This window comes from Cyanistes caeruleus, chromosome 19 (genome assembly GCF_971803275.1).
Source record: "Cyanistes caeruleus chromosome 19, bCyaCae1.hap1.1, whole genome shotgun sequence".
NCBI classification, from domain to species: Eukaryota; Metazoa; Chordata; class Aves; order Passeriformes; family Paridae; genus Cyanistes; species Cyanistes caeruleus.
Window position 1 is genome coordinate 11,631,204 of NC_141719.1, and position 26,354 is coordinate 11,657,557.

General features: G+C 38.6%; 1 protein-coding gene and 1 long non-coding RNA gene across 34 annotated transcripts in view; one reads left to right on the forward strand and one right to left on the reverse strand.

The window, feature by feature from the left end:
- The first annotated feature begins 32 nt into the window (after positions 1 to 32).
- The window catches only part of LOC147649851 (uncharacterized), a 30,834-nt gene continuing 4,512 nt past the window's right edge, over positions 33 to 26,354 (forward strand). Inside the window, exons 1-4 of the long non-coding RNA XR_015277917.1 lie at positions 33 to 165; positions 11,996 to 13,407; positions 15,114 to 15,623; positions 25,868 to 26,008. This is a non-coding gene — a long non-coding RNA (uncharacterized LOC147649851). The remainder of the gene's footprint in view (positions 166 to 11,995; positions 13,408 to 15,113; positions 15,624 to 25,867; positions 26,009 to 26,354) is intronic.
- Positions 3,418 to 26,354, reverse strand: part of CCDC57 (coiled-coil domain containing 57) — a 32,755-nt gene continuing 9,818 nt past the window's right edge. For 6 of the 33 annotated variants that reach the window (XM_086856911.1, XM_086856906.1, XM_086856905.1 and 3 more), the window contains 9 exons: positions 25,800 to 25,934; positions 23,068 to 23,254; positions 22,045 to 22,145; positions 19,386 to 19,490; positions 18,284 to 18,512; positions 17,486 to 17,622; positions 11,268 to 11,390; positions 10,681 to 10,900; positions 3,418 to 3,826 (listed from right to left, as the gene is read on the reverse strand). In XM_086856911.1, the coding sequence (XP_086713037.1) occupies positions 3,603 to 3,826; positions 10,681 to 10,900; positions 11,268 to 11,390; positions 17,486 to 17,622; positions 18,284 to 18,512; positions 19,386 to 19,490; positions 22,045 to 22,145; positions 23,068 to 23,254; positions 25,800 to 25,934 (1,461 nt within the window). In that variant the 3' untranslated portion in view covers positions 3,418 to 3,602. Of the gene's footprint in view, positions 4,097 to 10,509; positions 10,568 to 10,680; positions 10,901 to 11,267; positions 11,391 to 14,996; positions 17,358 to 17,485; positions 17,623 to 18,283; positions 18,513 to 19,385; positions 19,491 to 22,044; positions 22,146 to 23,067; positions 23,255 to 25,799; positions 25,935 to 26,354 lie in introns of those variants that run through there. The other 27 variants (XM_086856926.1, XM_086856919.1, XM_086856918.1 and 24 more) reach the window with 12 other exon arrangements.

Here is a 26,354-nt window from a genome sequence, read left to right on the forward strand (position 1 = left end):
CGGTACCGGGCCAAGCTCTCGCGCCCCTCCCCGCCCCGTACTGCAGGCCGTGGAAGTCCAAGCGCTGCGGGCGTGCCTGGGTTTGGGCTGGCCTGGACGGGGACGAGGCAGCACGGACCCCTCGTGTCGCGGACCTTTTCGTGTCCCTCTCCCACCTCCCCGCGGGTAGGTACACTGTGAGGCGTACGGCCGCGCCGTGCCGGCACCGTGGCTCGGCGACTGACGCGGAGGCTCGGCGGGCACCGGTCCAAGCGCGGACGGATCGTGCAGCGCCCGCGCGCACCCGCGGCGCACAAAGGGAAGGGACGCCGGGCCGGACGCGCAATCCCGGGACGGCACCCAATACGGAGGCGGGGGCACGTGGGCGGGGGCGCGACCCTGCCAATCGCGGGGCCCGCGCGGTGTTGCTAAGCGATAAGGCGATGTGGTGACGGCTGCGGGGTGGCTGGGGCCGCCAGCAGAGCGAGCAGCGCCCATCGCTCTCCGGCGGCGGCGGTCGTTCACCCCGGCGGAGCGCGGTCCCGGGGTTACCACAGGGCAGCAGGCACGCCGGCCGGGGATGTGCTGCCCCGTGCCCAGGCCCATCGCGCCGCCCTGACTGGCGGCAGCAGAGCGAGTCCGGAGGCGGGGGGCGGGCGCCAGAGATTCCCTCCCCGCCGTGCCCCTGCTACGCCTCCTTTCCCTCCGACGGAACGGGGTGGATCACCTTTCATCCACTTTCCCTGTAACTTGCACTCCTTCAGTTAAACCCGAACAGCAACGAATCTGAATTTTCTTCTGCATTGCCTACGACTGCCACTCCGAAACAAAAAAGCCTTTCGGTCGGCAAATGTGGGCTTGGACACGGGGATGCAAGAAAGTCACCTGCCTTGTCTCTCGTTCGTGGCTGTGAACTGGCTCTGGGCAGAGGCCCCTCTCCCGGCTAGCGCTGCCGTTTCGCAATACAGCTCAATTTCGACCTTCCCGGGGCAGACGTCTTGCCTTCATCTATATATTCCTCAACATAACATGTTTTTAACCTTTTGATAAGGACAACAATAAATAATATCCTCTTTTACCTTTTCAGTACGCTGTGATCTGCCTTAATTCTCTTCTTTATAGGCGTTCCTTTCTTTGTACAGTTCAATAGTATCCACAGTAGTACCTTACTGCCACTCTTCTAATCTGGTTCTTAGAAATTAGTGCCCATTTTGTTAAATATTTTGGTCATAAGAGAAATATATGAGAATTTTCCTGCTGGATTTAGTGTACAACCTCCCCACACAGGATCAAAGCAGTATGTCCATATTATTATTATGCGTATTTTGTTAATTTTCATACTTACATGCTGTGTTCTTAGAAGTACTCTGAAACGAATTTACAATAACTGAACTGCTTTTTTTTTTTCTACCACAAGTAACATAAAATTAAACAACCCAGCTATCATCTTTCATTACCTACAGTTGACTTAAGGAAACATGTTTCTCAGGGAAACTGAATAAATTAAAGCTGCATTACTGGCAAGAGGTCTGCATGAACAGGCATGCCAGGTGACATGGGAGGGGGAGTGAGACACTACACCAAACAACCACAAAGAAAGCAAAAAAAAAAACCCCAAAAAACCCTCAAACAAGCAAACAAACAAACGAACAAACAAACAGCCATAGAAATCTGCATACCAACCTACACAAAGGCATTTCTGAAGTCTGCAGCCCATCAGCTTACACCCACGGTGTAAGGAATAAAGATAACCGTTTTCCAGGTTCAGATGCAATATTACAAATATCATGGAACAAACTGCTTTTTTATGCTGCTTTTAACACATGCACAGAATCTCATACCACCAAACTATTGTGCATCTCCACAGGTAAATATTAAACATGGAAATAACAAAAAATCTTTCCAGATGATCTACAGCTATTATAAAATTTGGAATTTGAACACTGAGTTCTAGAAATAACCAGTAAGTGCTTTAACTGGTGTGATCTGGGCCAAAATTCCTGTACTTGTTAGAAACCACTATGCTTTGTGCTACAGAAAGAGCTCATTCAGGGCCTGGTTCAAGGGAGTGCATCATGTTGTCCTGGCTCATGAACAATGTTGAATCAAATGACAGGATTTTCAAGTAATGAAAATATTTAGGAAGAACCTCACAAGCTCAGTCAGGCCTTATACTGGCTTAGTAACATCTCATTAAATTTCTTGCATATTAAGCATCTGATTATAATACCACTGCACCTTTGCTCTAAATCAAAATATTTTCAGCAGGTAGTACAAAACAATTATTCAAATTCTCAAATGGATTACTACCACATTATGAGGTGCTGAAGAGAGCACCTCTTTGCAAAGAGTATCAGGAAAGCATTTCTATTAAAAAAGCTCCAGAAAAAAAAAAAAAAAAAAAAAGAAAAAAAGAAAAGATGCTCAGGGGTAATTAGCTCTCTTCTTTCATTCATCCTTTTTAGATTTTATATGTTTAGCAGAACATATAAAATGTTTAGTGAGAAGTATTATTCACTTCAGTGATACTACTTGCAGAATCACAGAATCTCTTATATTGGAAGGTACATCTGGACATCACCTAGTCCAAGCCCTCAACTCAACTGCCAGCTGTAACAGTCTGGCCAGGCCCATGTCCAGTTGGGTTTTGAGTATCTCCATAGACAGACTCACTAACCTATCTGGGCAATTTGTTCCAGTGCTTGACCATCACCACAATTAAAAGCTTTTTCTTGAATTTTTCATGTCCTTTTCCTTTATTTATAGGAAAGTTAATCTCTGTAATATCCCAGCAGGACAGCTCAGCATTACTGGAAATGCTACAAAAATACACTGATTACTTATTATTATTAGTGTCCTGGCAAGTTCATTACTACATAGCTATCCTTTGTTACATCACAACTCATTCAAGTTTTCTTTCAGTTTCATCTGTTTTAAGACTTACTTCTTACAACATGCCTGTATTATTCTGAGTGTATGATTCTACACAGTAGCGGTGTTTCTCACTGCTTTAAAGTCCATACTATCTCTTGTCAAGGGAAAATACAATCACCGGTGTGACAACAGAAATTTAATTTTAAAAATTTTACTCTTTCATGCTCTCTGAACAAGTGGAAAGAGCTACAGAAGATGAGAAATAATACAGACTCAAATGTAATGTTTTTAAACCCCTTTCTTTCAAGTAGAAAGATAGCTGCACAGGATTAACGGTTGCATTGTTAATTAGAAAAAGACAAGTAGGTTGAGGCATCCCACTTGTAAGCTTAAATCATATCTACAGTTTCTCAATAAAATATCTGCTAAAGTCCTGCAAGCCCTGCCTGAAGGCACAAGGCTTTACTTATGTGTTAACTGGGCATTTCTAAATCCATGATGCAAGAAAATCTTAACATATATAATTAAAATAAATCAGTATTAACAGTGAAAACTGTAATCTCATAATGTACACAGATTAACCCTTTATTTTAGGCTTCAGTGTATGAAACAGGGTATTTGTTCTCTCTTCTGGCTGCAAATATCTCAACCTGACATACAAAACTGAGGCTGATAATTAGGCCTGATATGGAGATGGCAAAGTAAGTTAATAGCAAGCGTGAACCTACAACTTGCTGTCAACATAGAAATCAGTCTTTAATATTATAATTACGGATTTTTGCCATGCTAGAAGACATTTTTGGTTTTACTAGATAAGCACAACATAAACTCCTAGATTTTAACTTCTGCTGAACTTCCAGCCTTGTTCCTCTGACTGTCAAATCTTCAGCTGACATTTCAAGTTTATCCTTGGTTTTGACATTTTGCTGAGATTCTTCAGATTGCTCGATTGAATGTACAACTTCAAACTCCACTGCTCAAAAAACAGAAAAAATCTTTTGTAGTTATGTTTGTATTCATTTATGAGATTGGATAGTTGAAGAGAGCTGGTTTACTCTTTTCCTCTAAATATACTGCTGCCATAGTGCCACATTGTCAAAATCTTTTATTACCAGGACCATTTCTGTACAAAAGAGGCCCAGAAGAGTCCATTAAGGCTTGCCATACTGATGGTATAACACAGCGTCTTCTGCTCAATCCCCACTTCATCTGTACATGTTCATTCTCCATTAGCATCAGACTGCTTAAGAGAGGAAAACAGCTGGAAGGTTCAAGTCAAGCACTACCTATCTGTTCAGCTGTTTTAAAAAATCATATTTTACAAGTTTACCCTTCTCTCCATTGTTAGAAAATGCGTTAGGATATGCATGATATAAAAGGCTCACAGGTAACTGTTAGCTTGGCAAAGCTGCATTTACTACCATTATCTTTTGGGTCTTTTTTCAATCTTCTCTCGCTTAGGAAAGCATTTAGTATGTAAATCTTTGGTTTTGTTATCTAGAGTATCTGTCTTTCCAGAAAGGACTAACTCAAAAAGAAACATCTTTTGTTTGGGAAGCAGTGTGACTGGTCCTGATACCAGTCAGAGTCCATCTTGCAGTTCTCACATAATTCTCCAAAAACTATTATCTCCAACTAACTGAACTTCAGTCTTATCACAGGTTTCTTTAGATAAGTGGAATTGTTCTATCACATTATTCACTGTAAACTATAGGTAATATTTAGAGATGTTTGGCTCCAGCCACTTAATCCTTATTTTTCAAGGCATTGAGACTTTAACTTCAGATTTTCTATGGAGAGCCAAAGCAGACAGCAGAAGCAGTCATAATAAACTTGCAAAATAATACTACAGTATTCTGTATTAGTTTAACTTTATAAGCATCATAGGCTGCAGTCCCAGATACTACTCAATCACAGCAAGAATAAAAGGTGCAAAAATTGACAAAAATCAGTTACTAGTATGAGAAGGTAAATTTTCAAAGTCAACTGAACATGGTAGAAAGTCTAAACAAAATTCTACATCAAAGGAAATACAACACAACAACAATACAAATGTTCCTGAATTACGGAGTAAATTGATTGATTGAAGGTTTACAGCTCTGTGCAAAGCATGATATCGTGGCTAGTGTCAAAACATGGCACTTTTCAAAATAATTTTTATACACAGGCTTAGCTTGAACCAGCTGTTCACAGGTGTGTGTGATTTCTGCACTGAATCAGCTTGGTGGCTCATTCAGTGCAGAGAATCACAGCTGACAAAAGCTCAATGGTCTCTTGAGCTGTGGATGTGAAATCCTGTTGTCCAGCTTGCCACCTAGTGGCATCCTACAGATGTAGAAGAATGACGGAAGAGGATGCTTGAGCCCATGAAGATGGTTGCGTCTATTTTCCTGCCTGGGAAACGGACTTTAATCATTAGAATATCTCTACATCTGGCAGATAAGAAAGCAGAATTTCACAACATCAACCATTTAGAAAAGTGCAGGCAGCAGTGTCGTAAAGGTATTGCTTCCAAGATTACTTTCTTGAACAGGAACAGCAGCAGAATAATACTACTTCTTGTTTGTGGTCTAAATAACAGGAATGAGCAGACCCACAGATAGCGCACAGTTAACACTGCTTACAGACAGTCTGTTTGTTTAAATACTCAGTTTTCAAAGGCCTTTTGCATTCACCCAAGGGGATGACTTTCAGAAATTAATGTGGCAGGCTCTAATTGTGTAATTCCAAAGGTAAAGTAACCAAGCACCAATGTACCACAAGCATCCCTTCCTGTGAAGACTTCTTCACATGTATGCTTGTCTCCTGTCTTTAGCGGAGAAACTATAGTTCTAACTAGTAAAGGCTATTCAATTAGGTACTTGGAACAACACCACAGAACACAAGCATTCTACATGGCTGTTTTTAATTTTGGACTGTCAAAAATGTTTACTATCAGAAATTTAAAACCAACCACTGCAAACTTGTAAGGTTAGTTCCAAAAACTAGCAAAAGATAAAGAATCAATACCCCAGAATTAGAAATACTATTGAAATGCAGTAGCTTGGTTTGCACACCAATGAAAAAACACACCTAATTTACAAGCCTGCAACTTACTTTCACAAGTGACTGTGGCAACCAGAGCTAGCAAGATCACAGCTAAGCACCTAAACTGGTTTTGTAAATGGAACTAAATGTTTATTGCATTGAAATGCTTAACATATCTTCTATTTGATGTGTGTTAACTTCAGTCAGATATTACCATTCATAGATTTTTTTATTTTTTTATTTTTCTTCAGGATGAAAGAGATACATGTAGACATATACAGGCAAACTGAAATTTCCTCACATGGAAGTTTAATTTAAGAAATTTGTCACTAGATATATGCCTATGGCTAAATGTGCTTCTGAAGGAACACCAACTCAAACAAGTTCCTATTCAGAAGAAGAACATAGAAATGAGGAAAATGTAGCTGGGGCATTAGTTAATATTTGTGAAACGCTTCAAAGATGAAGTTTTATGTAACACAGAAAAGAGATCATGAGTCTTTCTCTGATTGGAGCTGGAATGAAGCCAGAGCCAGAGTACTGTTTCTGTTCGTTAATATTTTACCAGATTCTTTCTCTGGCCAGCTTTTTACCCACATGGATTGCTCTTAGAACTGTCAGTGATGTCAAAGCTGTTGAAATTCTGTCTAGTGTGGAAACACTTAAGGTAACTTTTGATCCACAAAGCGTGGAATTTCAGACGACAGAGCTTTGCAAGTTACAATGAGAATTATAGTACAAGAAACTCCAGTATCGAAGATCAAGTGGTAAATCAAAAAAGTTACTTTACCTCAAAGCAGCTCACTCCTGTTCTTTGTTAGGCTACAATGTAAGCCCAAATTATTAAACCCAGGACAGTTCTGAGTACTTGTGGTGGTGGGGTTTCTCAAAAATGTAGGGACATGAAAATACAGAGTTTAATCTATGATGTAAGTCAAATGACTAGTGGGGACACAGCTTGCCTTACACCCTTTATTCCCCCTGCAGTGACCCCAGCCTCCACTGACCCAAGGATAGCTGATTGGAGCTGATAAGGAGCTTTTCACACAGTACCACACAGCACCATTCACAGCACTGGCTTCATAGTAAATGCAGTATTACAGCTGAACTTCAGTAGGTGATGTTTGCTTTTTTCCCCTCTAAAAAACTAGCAAATATCTTCAATAGAAAACAGTAAGTTTATCAAGACAAATAGAAGAAAATAAATCTCCATTTTCTAAAGGTTTTACAAAGCTTCCCCTCCTCCTGCCTAACATTTACTCCAAAAAACGCTCTACTTTTCTTTGAAGGTGGCTTGTCGTCCATTCAAGGTGCGTATGATGTGGATCACCCATCAAAATCTCCACCTACTCTCAACCTCTGAGAAAGAACATTTAAAAAGTAAAGAAATACAGAGGTGTATTTCTTACTTGTATAGCCTATGCATCCTATGTAGCCTTTTGATATCATCGTGGCTTGTACCTGTCTATCTCTAGGAGGTTATATTTCTTTCAATAACAGAGAACAATAAAAATATCTGATGAAGGGACCTATGATCCTTCTAAGCACCTTCCTTCTACTTATCTGCAGAATTAACATACAAGCTATGAAATCCATCTAATTTCTACAGTAAACTGAAAATTAGTAGGTACAGAGAGGAGAGAGAAAATTAAAATATATCATAGCCTTTTGACTTGCTTGGAAGCTTACACAAGGTCTGAATTTGATGATGAAATGAACTATATAACAGTCCACTTCAGTAATTAAGATGTAGTCATTAACTCTTCAAAACACATTTAGTCATTGCATTGTGTAATATGTTGGAAATACAGCAAATTGCAGGGCTTACTTGACATGCCAACCATTTTGAGTGCCAGTAGGCTGTTTTATACATGTAAAATGAAAAAAATGAACTGTTCAACAAGTTCAGAAAAATCATTTTCAAGCTACAGTTCTCTGTTTCACCAGAAATTCCACAAAACACACCAACTGGTATTATCAATTTGGACAGAGTTGAACTTGGGAAAAAAAAAAAAGTTTGAATAAACAAACTAACTTGCATGCTTTGTTGCAAATAATTTTTTGTCACTGAGCTTCCAAGTCTCTGTGTGTGTCACTTGTACCTGAAAGCCCAGTTCCAAGCTAGTCTGTCTCAATAACAGTTCTATCCATTGTAACAACGTATTTGATGAATGCATTAACTTCAAGTGAGTGGTTTTAAATGGGAAAGATTGAATTAATTTCCATAGCTCAGGCCTGAAAAATAATACAAGCCTCTGCTAAAAATCAGAAGCAGAATTTGAAAATTTTGTATATAATTCTTCTAAGATGATGTTGTTCCAAAAGAAAAAAGATTTTGGTTTTATATATATATATATATAAATATATATTTTATTTTATTTTTTTTTTTTTTCTGAAATACAGAATTCAGTGCACTGGAATTAAGGACATCTTTTTCTGGAGCAGAAAGCTAAGCAGCAAAAAACAGTGTTTAAAAATCATATTCTTGCAATGCTGTATTTCAGGGCCTGCATGTTTGTGTAAGAAGTTCCAATCTGGTGTGCCTCATATAAATCGGGATACAGGGATCAAATTCAACTCGGTGTCAGGAAAATATTTTCCCTTACTGATTCACATTTCACTTGTTCCACATTGGCAGTATCCTCTGCCCCTTTTGCTATTTCAAGATCCCCAAAAATCTACATTAAGTTTTGCAACAGTGGCTGGAAATTTCTAGACATTAAGAAACTGATGTCCTTGTAAGTCTGCCAGAGCTGTTGCATCACACATACAACATCACGAAACTGCATGGCACTATCAGTAATGTTTCAAATACATCCTTTTGCTTATCCTGTCAATATAGGCCTGACCTGAAATACTCTTCCTATTTCAGTCCTAGCCTCACAAAGAAAGCACATGAATTATGAGTGTCAGCACTGTGTCCATTCCAGTCCTACAGGTCTGTCAATGCACATTTGTCCCTGCAATGCACTGCTACTGTGAATAAATATACTTATAATCCACTCTTTATTTTGAAAGCCCCATTAAGTATTATTTTTTCTTGTGAGCTACTAAAGATGATACATTGCCTCCATACACTGGTTTAAAAATAGATGTAATATAAGCTGGATAGGACCTGTGGGTGAAATGTCACAGTGCTTATCACGTATCTTGACACACCTTGTGCCCATTGCCACTTTTCACAGTGCACCTCTAAAAGTCTGGTTCTGTCTTCTCCAAAATCCCACACTGCATAGTTAAAAAGCAGCAGTCAGACCAATCACCAACTCTTTTACACACTGAACAACCCAGATCTTTAAACCTCCTCTCATGTAATGTGTTTCTGTGCCCCAGCCTTTTAATGGCTCTCCACTGGAGTCCAGTTTGTCAAGCTTTTGTACAAGAGGATCCAAAGGTAGATACAACAGCCTTACAAGTACCAAACTGAGGGGAACAAATCACTTCCCTTAATCCAGTGATTGCATTCTTGTTCCTGCAGTCTGTGATTACAAGCATATGCTATATGTAATGATAATACAGCTCATTTGAAAATGATGCTAATGGCTGCCATATTACTATACAGATACTGTCAGATCTCAGGAATAATGACGATGATAAAAATAATAATATCAAGGCAAAAATCCCAAGCAATTCACATAAACCCTACAGCATATTGAGAAATAACTTATTGATAGCTATACCTCTTACTAAAAATGAAAACTAAAACCACTTTTACTGGAATATTCTGGAGAAATATTAATCTATTTATAAAGAAAAGTCTACAATCCCTCTAGGGAACATACTCCACTATTATCTATTCCTAAAATTTTTCCAATATTATAATGTAAGTCCATTATTTTTTTGTCCTATCTACAGCAGGTGTTAGTTTCCGGAAGTTTAGCCAATGAAAGATTACTTCATGAACAGACCAATAGTTTGAAATATGTAACATTAACTTGCAATACATAATAGTGTATAATAATAGCTCATAATAATCAATTCATAATAGCTGCCATAAAAAAGTTTCTTAACAACTTGCCCTGTAAAGAGGCTACACTGTACTGCACATATCTTACAAATTGTGCTCTTGTTAAAAATTCCAAGAACATGTGCTGATTTTTGTAGTAGTATAACACTTCATGTTAGAAGTAGAACATAATTCATGTTCAGTCTGTGACCCAGGTTTTACCTTCTCCTGTCATCCTAACCCTGACACTGTCTCACATGTGAAGACTGGACACTGTCTCACATACAAAAATTTGCACCTGCTTCTATTTTCTCCCATTCCAACTTTTTGAAGTGGGCTATAAAATTCTAGGGAATCCCCACAGCATATACCAGCATTAAGCCTGTGATGTCACCTTTGGCTTTCAGGTCTTAGCACTCTAAGCAGTATTGTAGCTATAAACCAGCCAAAAAAATAACAATTAAGCAAGGATATGCAAATTATAATTTGATCTAACAGTCACTTGTCAATACATGAAGTGTACAGTTCTCAAAGAGACACTTCTATATCTGTCCCAGCTAAGTTTTTAGACTGTGTCAAAACAGAATTTGCATTTTACAGGAGTACTTAATAAAAGTGAGGAAGTATTTGCAATGATGGCATTTAAACCAGACAACTATATAGACATTCCTCTTAATTCTTACTTCTGCCGGCAACCATGAAATTCCCTTCAAGTAACTCATTCAGATTCTGATCATAGGTCTGTAGCAACAGAAGCAGTACATAAAAGAATTAGTGAACAGCAACAGAATCCATTGTACTTCCACACTTCCAGAAGAGTCAAATATTGTGACTGCTTTACAAAGCAGGCTTACCCTGGCTGGTGTTCTTTTGAGGACTGAGTAGAAAAAGGCTTGATCCTGTATCTAAAATTTGACAGAAATGATGCATTCTAGATGAAGAAAGCTGAACCTTCTGGACTTGACTAGGACTCTGACTGAGCAGCTTAGTTTGAATAATCTTTGTGGATGTAGCAGCCTTTGTTGCTGAGAATGTATCTGGCCCGTGATTTTCAATAGAGAAATCTAGCCGAACCTGTTAAAATTCAAACACAATCTTACAGACATACATACTTTTCCCATCAAAGACATCAGAAAATTGGTTACATTTCCTAGTGATATCTTGGCCTTGGAAAGATAGAGGGTTTCAGCAAGAGGCAAGACAAAAGAAAATTATTCTTTTTAATTTTGAAAGGTTGTACATGAAGATGAATTACAACATTATGGCAGTGATTGAGAAACCCTAGTTTATTTAGTGTTAACAAATACTATTTTGTACAGGAACAATACACAATTTAAAAAAGACATAGGTGTTTAAGTCTTCCAGGAGATGACTGTTGAGCAATTCAAATAGAAAAATACAAACGAAGGTGAATTACACTGATCATAAAACTGCACTGCACCTCAGCAGATGGTAATTTTGTTTCTTCCCCACAGCTGCTTGGAGCTTCTTCTTCTTTTAAGCTAGGGCAGGCAGTAAGAGAAGAGAACCTTGAAGGATGCTGTTGCCTTGCACACTGCAGCTCCTAATGTGAAGTATTACATTAACACAAGTGACTCATGGTCCCGAAAACTAACACCATTATAGCTCAGTTTGCTGTTACGCTATTAGATTTAAAATCATCAGTTATAAATAATATTAAACAAAATCATGTTACCTTCAGATCAACAGGGCCAAACTACCTTTCTAATAAACCTAGTATCAAATCTATTCAAAATCTATGTTTCCTGATGCTGTTACTATCACCTTGCTTGTTGCTCAAGCTTATATTGTTGGGATCCTTCTTCATTTTTGTATTTTCCCATGATTAAATTCCAGAAGAAAAACTCCAAAACAATACCTAAAACCCCAACTAAAATAAAGAAACTATGGAAAAATAAATCGTCAGCAGCTAAAATAAACTAATTTGCCTCTCAAAGTTTCACCAACTTTCAACCTGTAGCAACTAAAGTGAGATTTGATGAAAAGCAAACTGCTTCAGCCCTGTCAAAGGAGATGCAAATAAACATCAAAGTCTTTTGCTATATATTTAAGACTAAAGAAACGAAACATGAACCCATTACATAAAGTAATTGACAGTCAAATTCCTGTAGCTCTGACAGTAATAAATTATCTTGTTTTTTTTGTAAGGATGAAGATCCTGGAATGTGGGAGCAAATGTAGCCTGGCCAGTAAGAGCGATCACCTCGAATAAAAACACCCAAACTAGAACAATAGTAGTCGTTGGAAAGTCAACCTGGAGCCTCAGCAGATATGTTCTAAGTAAAGAGCAGCCTGGAATGAGAGTAAGGAACAGCTTGGATGTAAGAAGGTCTATCCTTTCTAGTTTGGACAGATGATGAACTCAAAGGTTCTAGAGGTGGAAAGCTCCTCAACAACAGCCACTTCAGCCATGATGTCCAAGAAACCTGTCAGCTGAAGAGGTGGAACTACTACTCCCAGAGTTTAAGTCACCATCTGGAAACTCACAGTCAAATTCTATCTCTCCAAGCACCATAATCATACTGTATTTTTAAAATCTGTTTATTCTTACAAAAACAAGAATAATGTTTAATGATTTTTAACAGAACATGGGAGACACAAGATATGTTGAAAAATACAAACACAGTATTTTGCTCATTAGAAATAAGGCAAGAGAAGACTGGGATGGATGAGCATGAATATTCATTGGTCTTAATTTGAGAGTCAGCTAAGTTTTAAGGTGAGCTACAAAAGAAAGAATAATTAAGAAGGTGGAAAAAGAAAAAAAAAAAGAGGTCTTGAATTGTGGCAATTTTGCCTAGATCTGGAAGTCACTTTTATATATGTTTGGTGTAAGCATTTAGCTTATCTTTTTCAGACCTCAATCCCAGCAATGCACAGACAAAACAAGCAGGTTACAAGAGGTCTCCTCAACAGGTTTGCTGAACCCTAATTTCCTTTGTAAAAATTATTTCCAGTGTTAATTTCCAGGTCACTATTTCTGAAACAGAGAACTGAAAGTTCAAGTGAACAAAGGATGCCAAGCTTGTGACTTTAGGTTAATGAGATGATCACAAGCATCCGGAAAAAAATTCATGTCCACAAGCATGCTGAGGCATTCCACAGTACGTTCATCTGTTGGCAGACCACATTCCACCCTGTACACCGTAACAGCTGCCTCACCCATTCTCTTTTGAAACCCCACAAGAGGGAGGTCAGAATCATATGCTCAGCACTGCCACCTAGGACCAGACCTGAACTTTTCACCTTGGAGTTTGACTTCACAAGAAGTTAAAGATTTCCTGCTCCAGAAGTAGCCCATGCCACCATGCCCTAAGATATAGTGTCCGTATACCAGTGAGGCTGTGTATTTGGTGCTCCCTAATTCTTTTCTCTGAGAACCGTCCTCATGCTACAACAAGACACTAATACTTTTTGTGGCAGTGCTGTTGTGACAGCTCTTGATCAGGTCCTCAGACTGTCAATGAAGAGTCGAAAAACAGTGCTGCATTCCTGTTTTGTCACAGAACTCAAATAATTTTAATCTTCCCAGTCTCACAGCCCAGATAGCTTTCACTATGGTATGGTCTAACTCACATTTTTGATGCACCAACTAATACTTCTGACATCAAAAGAACTTGATTAGATAAATTTGATAAAATATACCAGAATCTCCAGCTCACATTGCACTCATCTAACTGACCTGTTACAGTCCTCAGTTTCTGTTGTCTTAGACTATCTGCTGCATCTGAGGAAGAGTAAGTCTCCATTAGCTCTGGAGAGCTACAGGAGATGGCATTCTCAGTTTATCACTGTCAGATGGATGGTTTACAACGTTTGCTCACACTGCAACCTTTAAAACTTCCTTATTGACTAATGGGTACTAAAGAAGAATAGGGGCTTATTTTCACTCAAGTAATCAGTTCAAATTTGGTTATGATTTGCTATAAATCTAGCATCACAGCTTTTTGGATTTCAGGCAACCTTCCTCTACCAGACAGGAGTGCTCCTCCTGTTGGATACCTTCTGCTATAAAGAAGCTAAGAGAAATTCAAGTACCCGTGATGGGATGTCCAAATGCAGTGTTTGTCCTTGCCAGGTTCCCTTAGAACACATTTGAAAATGTTGCCATAGATTGATTATGACAGATTCACCTTGGCTAAGAAATATAAGTATTCATTTTCTTCCCCAAATAATATGTCTGTTTTGGGTAAAATATCCTGCATATTTTGGATGCTTGGAGAGCCTTTTCCTTTTAGACTCAAATGTGTGAGCCCTCCAAAAAAGTACTACTTGTTTTTACTATTATTCTTTATCTAAGAAAAGCGAAATCCTGTGGAGAAGCTGCATAGCTGTTTGCTTAAAGACCTGATTGCATAAAGACCACGGAACTTGACCCTGTCAGTACTTGTTCTCAAATTTAATTGCTGGATGATCTTTGCCCTTCAAACTTCTACCATATTTTCTTAGATCTACTAATCCAGAAGTTTTTGTAATTATTCCAGCTAACAGCCCTGATGGGTACAATCACATGTCTAATATGTAGTGCTGCTTTACTTTAAAGGAAAAGAAATATATCTGGTTTTGGCATAACTAAATTCTAAATTGCCAAAAATTTAGTTGGGCCAGCTGAGTCACTTAGCCTTCCTTTACCTCATTTGTATCATTTACTCTAAGCAACAGAGACTAATATACTTTTTTTTTTCCTAGCATCACTCTAAACTGTAAGAAAAATAAAATATTTATTTGGGTTCTTTTTTAAGAAACTCACATTTGTCATTCAGACTGTCTGGCCAGATGGTTCATATACTTCATAATATACCTAGGCCAACCAGATAACATCTGCAGAATTACTGATAATTACAAGCTAAAAACCGCACAAGATGGCATGCTCAACACAAATACATGGTTATTCCATCTTTTTAGAATGTCTAGGTATAAAAATGTTTAAGACTTTTAAAATATATTCAGATGATAAAATTTTCAAGTAGATGGATGAAAGTTGTGATTTCTTGGTGCAATTTGACCACACAGTGGGATTATCTCCTGTGTGGTTTCATATTATCTAGAGATAATTCTATAGATCTTAGTAGGTGAAAAGAGAAACCTTTAACTTCAATCTGTTACGTATTCCTGAATGAACTTGAGTGATCTACAAAACGGTCAAGTCTAGGTTCTCAAATATTTTTTTTAATTTCAATTAAGACAGGTAGGAATACATAAAGGGAGAATTAAAAATAAACAGAGGACATTAGCTTAAATTCAGCTGATTTTTTTCCCCCCCCAGAAGGCAGAGGAGATTGTAGTTTCAAACTAATATGCTGGAAGTTGACTGTTTGGAAAACAGCTCAGCAGAAAAGAAACAAGAATCCTGGTGGACTACGAGGCAGCAATGCATTCATGAAGCCTTCAGCTAGCAGCATAATCAACTGCACCGAGAAAAGTACAGCCAGCAAGTCAAGCGAGGTCACTATTTCCTCTACCAAGCACTCGTGGAACCACATTTAGAGTATTTTGTCCACTTCTGGAGTTCCCAGCATGAGAAAGACATGAACATAATGTATCAGCCACAAACAGCAAAACAGCAAACAGCCACAAAGATGATCAGTGAATTGGAACATCTGACATAGAAGGAGAGGTTGGGGCAGCTGGCCTTGCTGGCCCCCAGAAGAGACAGACTGAGTGATCTTTCAAGCATGTATAAGCATCTGATGAGGATGTTACAAGGAGATAGATGACTGAGTTAGAGTCTTCTCAGTGGTATACAGTGGAAGACCAAGTGACAATGGGCAAAAAGGTAAGTAAAGGACACCTCACTTAAGTATAAGGGAAAAGAAAACCCCAACCAAATGCCAGCCTTCTTTCTTATGAGGGTGACCAAACACTGGAACAACTTGCCCAGTGGTTCCCAGGGGAGGTGTTTCCCCAGCTAAACTTGGTTAATAATTCTGCTGGAGTTTTATACCTCAGATCAACAACCTCACCCTTTCTGAAAGAGCACTCTTTACTGCCTTCAAAACTACAATGACAATCAACTGCTCTGACGCAATCCTCACAGAAACAGATCCGCTGATCAATTAAGTAAAGGACATAGTGAAATCCTGACTACTGAAGTTACTGGGAGGTCTGCCACTAAATAGGGAAGCCAGGATTTATTCATTAGTCTCTCTGATTATAGTTGCATTTTATCTATTAAAGGTTGTATTGTAATTACAAAATATACGAGACAGGTTAGCTATATATCCTGCTTTCATATATGGAAAAGATGGTATTACAGTCATTTGGACATGGGTGCTTTAAAATCCCACCACTGTGAGTATTTGGAAACATCCTCATTGATTAATCATTTTAAAGTTTATGTTAGAACATAGTATAAATCCTTCAACTGGCCTTTCTGCCCTAGTTAAAACTGAGCCTTATGAAATTGTAATTTAGGATTGCATTTATGCTGCATAAACACATGTGTTTCTGAAATACCTTAGTTGATGATCATGTTTAAAAGTTTTAGTTTTGAACTCCCAAACCCTTTAAACTTACAGGGAGCCATCTGTCTTGCGGCTGGTCACTAATGGTGTTTCCCAGGGCTCAATTTTAGGGTCAGTTCTCTCCAGCCTTTGATCAATGACCTGGACACATGAGTTGAGCGTACACCAAATTGGCTGATGATACTAAATGAGGAGAACTCATTGATTCCTTTGTGGGTAGAGAGACATTACAAGATGTCATGATGGACTGGAATGCTTGGCAATCAACAACTGCGTGAAATTTAGTGAGAGCAAAAAAGCTGTATTCTGTACCTGGGACTACAGCCATGGATGTCTGTATACAATTGAGGGACAAGAGGCTGAAGTGCAGCCCTGAAGAAAGGGATCTGGGGGTTTTGATTGTTGGCAAGCTCAGCATGAGTCAACAGTGTATTCTGGTAGCCAGAAGTGCCAGCTGTGTCCTCAGTGTGTTAAGCACAGCACAGCTAACCAGCCAAAAGAAGTGAATGTCCCACTGTGCTCAGCATTGGTGTGGCCTTACCTCAAGTATTGTGTGGATTTTTGGGCTCCACAATATGAGAAGAATATAGAAATATTAGAATATATCCGAAGGAGGAAAACAAAGATGGTGAAAAGATCAGATAGCTAGATTCATGAGGAGTGGCTGAGGATACTTGGCTTGTTCAGCTTATTAAAGAGAAGGCTGGCAGATGACATCATTGCTCTCTATAACTTCCTTCCATGATGGGGAAGAAGAGTAGGAGGTGCTGATTTTTGTTTTCGGTATCTGGTGATTGGATGTGGAGGGTTGGCTTAAATCAGCATCAGGGGAAATTCAGACAATTCTTCCCTGAGAGGGTGGTCAAACAGTGAAACAACCTCTCCAGGGCATGGTCATGGCCCCAAGCCTTTCTGTTTTCAAAAAACATTTTGGACAATGCCCCTGCATTAAACGGTTTAACTTCTAGGTTGTCCTGTGTGTCATCATGATTCAAAGATCCTCATGGGTTCCTTCCAGTTCTGGAGGTGCAGTGATTCTATGGAACCTTCCAAAGATAGATTTGAGCTAAACTCAGTAAGAGTAATTTCAATGCAGAATCTTAAGTTACATTAATGGAATTAGAACATTATTAGAATAATGGCTTATTATCGCTAGATTTCACCATATAATTACCTGTGTTGAGAGTCTGTGCTGTAGATACTTTAGAACTGATAGCTGACACTCTGTTCTTTTGACAAGTTCTCTTGGAAGAAGACTACCAGAAGCAATACAAACTGTGCAGTGGTTAGAGCTAACAGGATGCCAGAGTCCTATAAAGGAGAGAATATACTGAGGAAGACATTCTTTGTTGATATTTTGTCAACAATATTACATTTCCAGCAAGCATTTACAGCAGATGTAAATGAACCACAGAATACAGGCCTTCTCACTGCAGAAGGTTTCAGTGCTATGCAGAAATGGGCCTTGTGCTTTTTTCCTTTGCTTCATTGCCAGAAAAACTATGCATGGAACTTAAATGTCCACAGCAAAATCTTTTGACATTATATACACTCTTAATTCAAGTTTACTCTAGTAAGCTTTTTCTGCTTTCTCTTCCACTTTCCATGAGTGTTAGTTTTTATTCCAAGAGATACACTACCTCTTTTCTGCTCATAAACTAAGTCTTAAAGTTAAGTTCCAGCTCCCACACTGACATCTAGGGACCAGGGAGTTTTAAATCTAAGACTTTCATCAACGAAAGTCATTACATACAGACTCTGGTTCCGGTTTAGCATCTCCTATCACAGGATAATCTTACTTGCAAGGATTAGTACCACAGTCTCACATGAGCTATGCAGATCAAGGATTAGTCAGGTCCAGCACCTTTTTTTTATAATGAAGCCTAGCTTTCTCCAGCTCAAAGGATGAACTGATTCCCTCATTTTATTCTAAATATATAAGCTAGCACACTTTTCTTTAGAATAAATTTACCTTCCTTTAGCACCATTCCAAGTTCTGCCCTGAGTCTGTTTCCCATTTCAATCAACTGCTGCTTTTCTTGGCTCAGAATTGAGATTTTTCTTGCTGCTTCCTTGAGTTTACTTTGCATTCCTTGTAGAGTGTGTTTGACACTATACTGACAACCAACTCCAGTACCTACAGCAGGTAGCGTTTGTCCAAAATCTGCCATGTTTTCTTCAAGAACTTTGGGTTCTGGCCCCTGAATAAAACAGATAGTGTTTATAATTAATATTTTGAAATACACTTTGAAAGAGAGGTCTGCAGGTTCAGAGATCTGTACAAATATACATGAGAGATCAGTTGAAGAATAAGTGTAAAATTGAAGGCCACACTCCATGTTTTAGGGCCCATTTTCAAGATTTTGTTAGCAGTATAGGGCAAATTAAACTGTGGAGCAAAACACTGTAACAGCCTGAGACATTCCCACAGATACTGTAAACAGTAGGTGTAAAATAATACATATAGGATAAACACTGTATAACTGTAAACTATAGAGCATTTAATTTAATGATAAAATGTGGAAAAAAACCTCTTTATACCAAATAGCAAACTGCTACAAATCCTTCTTTGTTTAATCACCGTGTACATTGTTTAATCATTTGTACATGAAAACAAAAGGGGTAGATACAACTTAAAACATTTACTGAAAAGTAAAGATTCTACAGTCTGTTTTGTCTCTGCCGACCTGAGTCCACCTGCCCATATACATAATGATAAGGTATAGACCCAAAAGATCACGTCCTTGTTTTTCAAGACCTATACACTGTCTTCTTTCAGCCCTCACAGAGAAGACTTTTTGATATCCATTTAAATAGTCATCATTCACTGAACAGTCATCTCCCTATAAACATTTTACATTTCACACATTGACATAAGTATCTAAACATATCACATGCATTAAAATTGTCTTACAATTACTCATTGTTATGTTTACTCTTTTACATATAAACTAGTTAGAGGCATACTACATTAACTCTGCAATCCCAATCAGTTTTTAACTAAATCACCCTAAGCACTATGATTCAAGAAGTACACATTGAAAGCTATTATCCATACTGAGAAAAAAACAAACCATTGTTGCCTTATTGTGCCATGCAACTCCCATGCTCTTATTTCTTTGGATGGTTTTACCATAAAAAGGAAAGCTCTTGAGAACATACAGGGAAAGCATGCAGGCCTACAAACAGTATGGGGGAGAAAGGTAGAGAAATTAGTGCAGGACTAGAATCTAAAAATACTAAGACAGACGCGGAAGTGAAAGGAAAAAGGAACAGCACTTCGACACACATCTAGCAATTTGTATAAAAGCAACTATTACAAGTAGCCACAAATTATTACAGCCTACCTTCCTCAATGAAATTGACATACTAAAGCTTAACATAAAGAGAGATGAAGGCAATGACCAATTATGGCACCACCAGTTGTCACACTGTGGACCACCTTCACCAGATCAAAAGCACATCACCTGGCTGGGGCAAGGAATGCCATTTGCTTAAACTTTTATTTTTCCTGAACTTTTCAGGAAAACATTCCACAGCATTGCACAGAAGGGTTGGTATTTTTTTCTCAGGTGACAGACTGTAAGATGTAGAGTTAGGACTGGAACTCAGAAATCTCTTTACGTTTAGATATATGTCCAGACCAAAATTCTTCATTAGAAAAGAGAGAAAACACTGAAAAGATGGGTACTAAAAAAGAGTGGGAGGAAAAATTCTCGTCAGAGCTGATACAAAAGAAAAATATATGTAAACGCAAAAGTTTACATGCTATTTTTACTCGTTTCCACAATAAACTTTCCTCTTCTGTAGCGCTGGAGCCTATAATTTCCTGATTATGGTCACAGAAACCCTGTTATTTTAAATGGAAAATATCACCATGGCTCTTCTTACTGACTTCACCTGCACCCCTATGTTTAGTTACCACTATTGCTCAACAGATTCTGAGCTCCCTGTGATAGAAATATTTTTACCTGTAATTCTTCATGGCCTTAAGTACATCCTTTGCATGTAATTAATAAATGTAAGAAGAACAGAGAAAGTGTAGAAAAGTGCTAAAGATAAGCACATGTAAAATCGAGTAAGGAATTAAAATGAAGTTTTGTCCATTGTTTTTAAGATATTTTCAGGACTGCTTACAGCTCAGTCCATGTCTAAGAAGGCTTGTTGTGTACTAAGAAAGAAAAAAATAAAGCAGACAGCAGAAATAAACAGGAAACAATAGTTCAACTTCAGTGAAGACAGCATCAACTACAATTCCAGCACTTTATTCACTTGAAGTTTTGGCCTGCATATCCCCTATTTGCTACATGTCTATACATATAAAGCATAAGTAATTCAGCATTTCACACTGCAGATGCAAATCACTGCCTGAAATTGTTCCTGTTCTTATATCCAGCCATGAGTATTCAATTAAAATTTAGCATCATGAAGCAAAGGATTAGCCTCTGAACAGAGAAAGTTCATTCCTTATCTTGCAGTCTTCAAGGCAAAGTGACTCTATTTTTTTTTTAAGGCTCTATCCTCACTTACAGAAATGCAAAGAAAATCAGAATGGCCCTTGGGCAGTAGTTTGTAAAACACTTATTTTCTGTAGGGTGGGGTGAGGGGTAGGGGGGGTGTAGAAACTGATATTAAGTCCAGTTGTCACCCAGTTCTGGAGGTAGCCAAAGAGAAAAAAATAAATCTGCACTGTCTATACTGGCACACAATGATTTTCTAAATATAATTTGACAGCATGAACAAAAAATTTCCTTCTATATTCATCAAAGAGAAAAAACAGATGAAACACGATCTGTGCATGGTTGGTTATGCATGTTTCCCCACAAAGTTCCCAAGGCTCCTAAGTTTTATTTAAATATTGATATTGTTTCAGTTTTTAAAGCTCCTAGCTTTTTAATCAAGACCTCTTGTGCTTATTTATTGCTTAGTTTTATTTCAATTTTTTTGAATTTAGACAGTTTTGGATGGGTTTTAACAGTAAGATCAAAGCATGAAAGTGATACTGGTACATCTTTGAGATGACAGATTAGAAAATCCTGATTTTTTAAATTGTTTCTTAAACTATCTTACTTCAGACACAGTTTACTATGCCATGAAATGGCTGGGAGACAGGAAGAGAACATAAAGTGACTTAGTCCTTACATAGTAGTATATATATATGTCCCAGTTTCCAACTCCATAATTATTTTTTTCCAGGAGATGTCATTGTCACTTTAATGCTGATACTGTTCTTACCCTTTAAAATAACACAGTAGGAATGATGTTTGTAAACTCTTGAATGGAGTAAAATATGCTCTCACACCCAGTGGGTTCTTCCTTCGTGAAGCACTCCAAGACAGCACTGGAGCTTGGTCCTTTCTCCTGGTCATACCAAGTTGTACTTGGTATTAAAAAAAAAGACTAAAATATGGATTTAGAACGGAAAACCTGAAGAGGTGATACAGAGTAACTTAAGCATTTGCAAATGGGGAAAAAAACCAGGACCAGCTTGCAAGATCAGAAGAGACTTGTGCCAAGAGATGATCAGTCAAAATTGATTGCCTAGAAAGAATAAGTTTGGCAGAAAAAATCTTTGCTGGCTCTCATCTGACCAATCACATAAACACATATTACTTCAGTTTATAATATTTACTCAATCAAAAATAATACACTAGGTATTTAATTACACACACACACGCACAAACACACACACACACATACAGATATTATTAGGTAGTTTAAACCTCACCATACCTCTTCTGTGTCTGGGTTTACTATACAATCCAGCTTAGCTGAACTGATTTTGGTGTTGCTCAGTGTGGTTCCAGATGAAATTTTGTTTGTGCTCAATGAACCTAAAAGAGGAGTATAATATGAATGTATATGCATTTATAGAGTTTAGGCTTTCATAGCAAGATCTGCTTCAGAACACTGTCCCATCCATATAAATGTCTAGTTACAGAATCATAGAACCACAGATTTAGGTTGCAAAAGACCTTTAAAATCATCAAATGAAACCAGGAACCTAACACTGCCAACTCCACCATTAAACCACATCTTCAAATGCCTACACATACATGCCTTTTAAGCAACTCCAGGGATGGTGACTCAACCATTTCCCTCTGCAACCTGTGCCAATGATTGAATAAGCTTTTTCAAAAGGAATTTTTTCCTAATATCCAATCTAAACCACCACTGTCATAACTTGAGGTAATTTCTGTCCTATTGCTTATCACTAGGAAAGACAGACTGATCCCCACCTCACAACAACTCTCTTTCAGGTAGTTGTAGATAGTGGTAAGTTCTCTCGGAATCTCCTTTTGTACACCACTTCAGTAGATATCCAGTAAACAGATATACTATAAACCCCCATGGCAGGGGGTTTGGAACAGGGGATCTTTAAAGATCCCTTCCAATCCAAACCATTCTGTGATTCTACATACTGGCTTCACTATCAGGAATTCTGTCATAACTTGTAATATACATATAATTGCTTTACTCTTGCAAAATATATAACATTGCTTTTCTAGTAGTAATTTTGTAGTGACTTATAGCATGTGTGTGTATGCGTATATGTATTTGTTTTCACTAATCATTATTTTGTAGTAATTTGGAATACAGAATCTCAAACTACTGTGAGCTTGTGTATGGTGCAATCTTGAGAAGCCCACAATAACGATTTTTACACACTCGTGGGTTGGGTAGCCCCCATAGGTTGTGACCATGACCACTAAACTTTCTTAAGTGAATTTAATGTTCTTTGTCAAGAGTTGTCACCTTGCTCTGCAAACTGTCTGTCTTCTGTTAGAGGAAGAGAAGACAACATCTGCTCATCAAGACTCTCCATTTCTTTCCTCATTTGTGCAATAGCAGCCCGAAGGCTGGCATTCTGTTCCTGCAGCTTTTTTATTTCCAAAGCAGGGATATATTTACACAGAGAACTTTCATCATTATACTGAAATACCTGGAAAATAAAAGTACAAAACAGAAAGAACCCTTCATTAATAAGCAACACATTCTCTATACACCACCACACACAGAGATCCTAATACTTTCAACCCATGAACATAGGTGGGAGAAAAGTACCATAGAAGCAAAATAATTATCTTTGTTTATTGAGGATTTGGCAGGAAAAGAAGTGCTGTACTGAGAACCTCATAGGAGGAGGCGCACATGGGGAGACCATGGTGACAGAGCGAGCTCTGTTTTATAACTGCTGTTCTGCAGGTGTGGTTTATCTCTTCCATGTGCAGGCAATCCCGCTCCTTAAGGAATTTATGGGCTCAACAGCAGTAACAGTGATCCCCTTTCTGACCTGTCAAATTCTTGAAAGTGTCATTGGAGATCATCTATTGACAATAACACTGTCCTGGTTTAAAAGACAGGTATTTGCTATGGAAAACAGGAATGTCCCTGGAATGGAAAGATCACTTTCTCCCTCCAAATTATTATGACTTCGAAATTACAGGGTTTCAAGGAAAAGACAGAGAAAAAGGAAGAACAGCTCTTTACTAGACCATATCTATATACAAAACAACACAAAACAAACAACAGGAACGGCAAGAAGAAAACCCAGTAACAGCCTTTTCCGTCCTCGAGCATTTCCCTTTGGTGTAGTTACGATGACAACCGGCACGAGGCGCTGCGGGCTCGTGTAGAGGTGGAGGGGCCGAAATGAGTTCCCCGCGGCTTCAGCTGCAAGATCGGGACCTCCCTGGCGGTGATGGCAGCTCAGGTGAGAGACAGGGAAGACAGGCTGACTCCTCCAAGCACCCACGCAAGCGGCGACCGGTGTTCGGCATTGCTAACAGCAGCCGGTACGCGCTGGGTAGGGAGACAGGGCTTTACAGCGATGTCGCACTCCCGTACCGGGAAGAGGTACGGCAAAAGCGCTGCTCCAGCTTCATTTAGATTCTACCCCTGTAAAATCTTCCCTCACTGACAGAAACATGTATCATCATCCGCTTAAGAAATGCAGATACTATTTGATACAGGAATATTAGAAAGCCATGCACTAGAGGAATATATACTCCTACAGTCACTAAACAAATCCTAATTCTCAGGCTGTTCAGATGAGGTGTTTTTCACAAGGACAAAGACCATGAAATGTCTTTTGAGTATTTGTATCGAAATGCTGCTAAAACAGACTCGCAGAACGAACTAGGTTGGAAAAGATGTTTAAGATCATCTAGTCCAACCTATGATGTAACACCTCCTCATCGACTAAGCCATGGCACTGAGTACTACTACATCCAGTCTTTTTTTAAACACATCCAGAGATGGTTACACCATAAACGTTTCTTTATATTTAACCCTAACCTTAAATTGTTGCAAAGCAGCAGTTTTGCCTCTTCAGAGGGCATGGCAATCCATGAGGTGCTTAAGACACTCCAGTAAAATACTTCAGTCTCAACATTTATGCCTTGCACAGCCTCAAACACTACTCTGTTTCCATCTTCCCCAACACTCCCCACTTCCTTCACCCTTATTTTCCCAGTCATAAGTCTGTTCCGAGAGTGTGATCTGAAAGTCTTATCTGGAATGCTAATGGCCTTCAAATTAAATTTCCCTGGCATAAAGACAACAGCTGCCCTGCAGTTTCTTTCTCTTGACAGAATATGAAGAAGAAACCGTGCCTAGTCCTGATTCTCTTGGTATCTCAACGATCAATTAGCAAATCAGTCCAGTTTGAAATAAAATTGGAAAAACTACTTGCTCCATAGCAAGTTTTTGTTAGCAATCTACTTTTATCAGTAATAAAAACTGTCTTCAGGAAGTATCTTTCTGAATACAATACTTCCTGCATTCAGGAACTACTAGGCTTGCTTAGCACTGCTTTTTCTTAGCAAGCTCTGGTAACATGCTCTGAACTGGTCACTGTTGAGCACCTGTGGCCTGCCCAGTAAAGTGCACTGCAGCATTCGCTTTACTTTCACTCTTTTACCAAAGACAGTTTTCTACTCTTGAGTTATCCTTCAGCATAACTTCAAACCAGCATTACATTTGCAATTTTGAATGGCTTTTTAAAATACATGCATTTTAAGAGGTAGGCATGAAAGGAAAACTAGCTAGTGATACTCTAGAAGACCAGAATAGAAGACATTAAAATATTTTAAACAGGTGGCATAATAGTATTTTGAAATGTTGCCTTAAAATTTTGACTTTACAACTTTAAAATCTACCCTGAACTGCAACTGACACAGAACCTCAGGAATAAGGTTCCAGAAATTAATTCTTCCCATTTGATTGCCATAATGGTACAATACGTTGTCACTTTTTGGAGCAACTCTCTAAACCAAGCTTGCTCCTTTTGCCACTGAGTAATGAATGAGAGGCATAGTTAAGCCCATGACGCCTAATCTATGTGTATTCCAGGCTAGATATGGCTGTATTTTGAATGAAACATATGAAACAGATGAACTGCTTACAGTAAGTCCAGTGGAAACAAGGCCCATAATGTTGTTACCTTAGAATTAATTCATCTATGTCCACAGTAAGTGTTGTCTAACCTGTTTTTCCCCTTCAGGTGAAATACTGTGATTAAAAGATGCTTGTGTTGTCTGTTCTCTCTCAACAGTCAAAGCAGAAAGAACAGTCTTCACTTCATGCAACCTGTAGTCTGTTTTCTGTAGATCAGCTTCAGCCTGGGACAGAAGAAACGGAGGGGAGGTAGAGGATGTCAGTAGCTCAAGGACAAGGGGATAAAAGAAAAGGAAAGGTAAGGAAGGGAAAGGAAAAGGGAAGTAAAAGAAAAATAAGGAAATCAAGGATACTTTAAAACATAGCACAGGGATTTAAGCACATCTCTTTTATCACTGTCAAAAACTGCCATAACAGACAAATAATTTAGCATAATTTTCTTATCTTCTTTATGTGAAATGGAAAATGCTGATTTATCTCTCTCACGTGTTCACATGCTACAGCTATTGATGCCTATGAATCATTTTAGAAAGATGATGATAAAATAAAACAGTAGATTAAATGCCAGCATTCTGAACTTCGCAAACAAGTGTTTCCTCTGTACCTATGAGTTCAGGGCAACTGGACACTGAGAATTGTTAAAC